The 3,259-nt window shown below is 38.2% G+C and overlaps 1 protein-coding gene across 2 annotated transcripts in view; it reads left to right on the forward strand.

The window, feature by feature from the left end:
• LOC138006555 (myo-inositol 2-dehydrogenase-like) overlaps positions 1–3,014 on the forward strand; it is an 18,680-nt gene extending 15,666 nt beyond the window's left edge. Inside the window, exon 3 of one of the 2 annotated variants that reach the window (XM_068852958.1) lies at positions 750–3,014. In XM_068852958.1, the coding sequence (XP_068709059.1) occupies positions 750–1,432 (683 nt within the window). In that variant the 3' untranslated portion in view covers positions 1,433–3,014. The remainder of the gene's footprint in view (positions 1–749) is intronic. The other variant, XM_068852957.1, reaches the window with a different exon arrangement.
• The last annotated feature ends 245 nt before the right edge of the window (positions 3,015–3,259 follow it).

Below are 3,259 nucleotides of genomic sequence, written 5' to 3' on the forward strand. Positions count from 1 at the left end.
CCCCCTTGAAGTCCTTGAAAAGCCGTGGAATTTAATTTTGGACTTCAAGGGCATTTGAAAAGCCTTTGAAAAAAAAAGATTTTGTGGAAAACTGCTTAGAACTCCTTAATTTTTTGCTTAGGTGAAACTTGTTGAGATTGCATCATGCTAAGTTAAAGAGACATTTCAAAAATTGAGCCTCAAATTGACTATTGGGGAAACATTAAAACCAAAAATTAAAATGCTTGTGGGTACACTTATAAACAGGATGTGGCAAGGAATATCAATTTATGGCATAGAAATCTTCTTCCAAAGACTCCTTGAAAACTCAATTTCTGGTTCTTGAAAATTCCTTGAATACTCCTGGATTTCATAGACAAAATCCAGCATGAACCCTGCCTTTCATTTCCAGTCAAGAGTTGAAGAAAATGATGAAAGCCGAGTATATGAAAGTCATGTATACTGGAAATGCATCTGAAACATTCTTCTAAGCGAAAGTACATTGCAGACAATTTCATGACATAATGTCATGACATCATAACAACATCGTAACGTGTGATGCATGCATGACCATCTATTTGCCAACATGCGTGTTAAGCATGATAAGTAGAGACCTAACCAAAGAATGCATGGGCCGGTTTTTTAACATTCCACGTAGTTAATGAACATTGTGTATTACTGATTTAGACCATCTGTTTTTCTGTCCACGAATAAATACTTCTTTGGAGTTTTTAGTAGTAAACGGTACTTGCTTATCTGTTTATTTTCAGAGCGGTGTTACAACCATGCTATGAAACATAACATTCCGTTATTTTGTGGCTTCAATCGCCGATTTGATCCCACAATATCACATGTGGCCGACAGAGTGAAAAGTGGCGACATTGGAAAAATCCACGTTATCAAGACAACAAGCCGTGACTTCCCCATGCCCTCCATAAGTTATTTAAAGATTTCAGGGGGGATCTTTCATGACTGTTGTGTACATGATGTAGACACAATATGCTGGATCTTGGGTGAGTCACCCCATACAGTGTTCTGCCTTGCCCATGCCTTTCATTCGGAAGTGGACGAGATAAACGATGTGGATACAGTGGTGGTAGTCATGAAATTCCCCAGTGGTGCTATGGGGCAGATAGATTTGTCCCGCCATGCTGTCTATGGTTACGATCAACGCATTGAGGTGTTTGGGGCAGGTGGTATGGTAACTAGCGACAATGTCCCTGCTTTCAACTCCAAAATTTTGAAGACCAGCGGAAACTCACAAGCCTCTCTAAAGTATTCCTTCTCAGAAAGATATGCTAACAGCTATATGTTAGAAATGGGCCATTTCATTAATGTTGTTAGAAAAAAAGAAAATTTGCTTGTTTCCAAAGATGACGTGCTTCGATCATGGAATGTTGTTGATGCCATTAAGCGATCATATTGTAGTGGAAAACCAGTGACTTTAACATAGATTTTTTGTGTGAACAGTGGGTGATGGTAGTCCCTGAATTTCTATTTTACAATAACTATTGTCGTGGCTTCAATACAGCGTCACCGTGATATATTTTTTACATTAAGGCAATATACTATTAATAATAATAATAACCTTTATTTAAAGAGGGTAACACCTATTACTATAAAAGTATTCTCCCTAGTGGCCCTCTAAAAACAAAAACAGTGAACAGAAATTACAGCAATTAAGATGAAAGCCTATAGATAAGTAAAATGGAGAATCTATTTACAAAGATATTTACAATGATATTTAAAAAAAAAAATTAAAAATCAGAATAGCTTTTTAACTTTAAAATTATCCACCGTATAAATTAGGGCAGTGTTATTAATTAGCGTAGATTTCATGGAGTTAAAAGAAGCCGTTGGGTTTAAGTTAAGAGCATTGAGGTCTTTTATGGTGGAATAAAAGAATGTTCTTCTCATTGCTTCGGTTCTTGGTTTCGGTAAACGGTATGATGTTTAAGCTCTTGTGGGATAATTGTGCTCAAAACGAAAGTTGTCCAAAATTGCAGTAAGGTATTCTGGTGCTCTTCCATCAATAACTTTCTTTAAAAGACCGAGTTTCTTGATCTTAAACATTTGATCGATTGGCAGCCATTTAAGCTTTTGAAAATTATCAAAAGATCGTGCATCCCAAGGACTGTCCAAAATTAATCGAGCGCAGCGGTTTTGAAGTTTAAACAATTGGTCTAGGTTGGTTTGGCTACAGTTGCTCCAAACAGTACAACAATACATAAAGAGTGGTTTGATACTTGCATTGTAGAGAAGCAATCGATATTTGGTGGGGAGATATCTCCGAGCTCTTCCTAAAATTGCAATTCTTTGAAGCAGTTTCTGGCGCAGTATGTCAATATGTTCATTCCAGGTGAGATGGCTATCGATGTATACTCCTAAGACACCTTCTGACTCAACCATAGAGAGTTGCATGCCGTCAACTGAAAGTGAATTTGCAATTTTCTGTCTGGTCGAAATTATACTGTATTTTGTCTTTGCTGGATGCATTTTCATTTTATTTTCCTTCGCCCACTTCGATACTGCGTCAATGTCAGGTCTAATTTTCTCCTCGACCTCAGCTAAGGTAGGCGCACATGCATAAAGGGTCGAGTCATCGACATAAATCCCAATGTTGTTCTTCAGTACTAAAGGCATATCGTTTATGAAGAGCAGAAAAAGGGCAGGAACAAGAATACTTCCCTGCGGTACACCGGATTGAATACTGAGCGGTTCAGAGAGTTTACCGTCGACACATACCTTCTGATACCTTCCGCTGAGGTAACTTTCGAACCATTTGAGGGAGTTGCTGTTCAAGCCATAAATCTGAAGTTTCTTCAGCAGCAGTTTATGGTCTACAACATCGAAGGCTTTGCGTAAATCGATCATAACAACACCTGTAAAATGGCGTTTATTCATTGCCTCCAGCCATTCATCTGTGATTTTTACAAGGATGGTTTCGCAGGAGTGGTTAGCTCTAAAACCCGATTGACATTTGTACAGTAAATTGTGAGTAGTAAGAAAAGAATTGAAGTGATTAAAAACATGTTTCTCGAGAATCTTTGAAATGACGGGGAGGACCGATATAGGTCTGTAATTGTCAACATCGTTTTTACTCCCCCGTTTGTAAATCGGAGTGACACGAGCCAGTTTGAGCTGAGCTGGGCAGATACTGTTAATTATGCTGCAGTTTATTACTTTTGCTAGACTTAAAGCAATTGCAGGAGCGATTAATTTTAACAACAAGGGGCTGATTCCATCAAGTCCGGTTGCAACATTTGATGGGAGAGATTTG

This window comes from Montipora foliosa, chromosome 6, assembly GCF_036669935.1.
Source record: "Montipora foliosa isolate CH-2021 chromosome 6, ASM3666993v2, whole genome shotgun sequence".
Taxonomy (NCBI): domain Eukaryota; kingdom Metazoa; phylum Cnidaria; class Anthozoa; order Scleractinia; family Acroporidae; genus Montipora; species Montipora foliosa.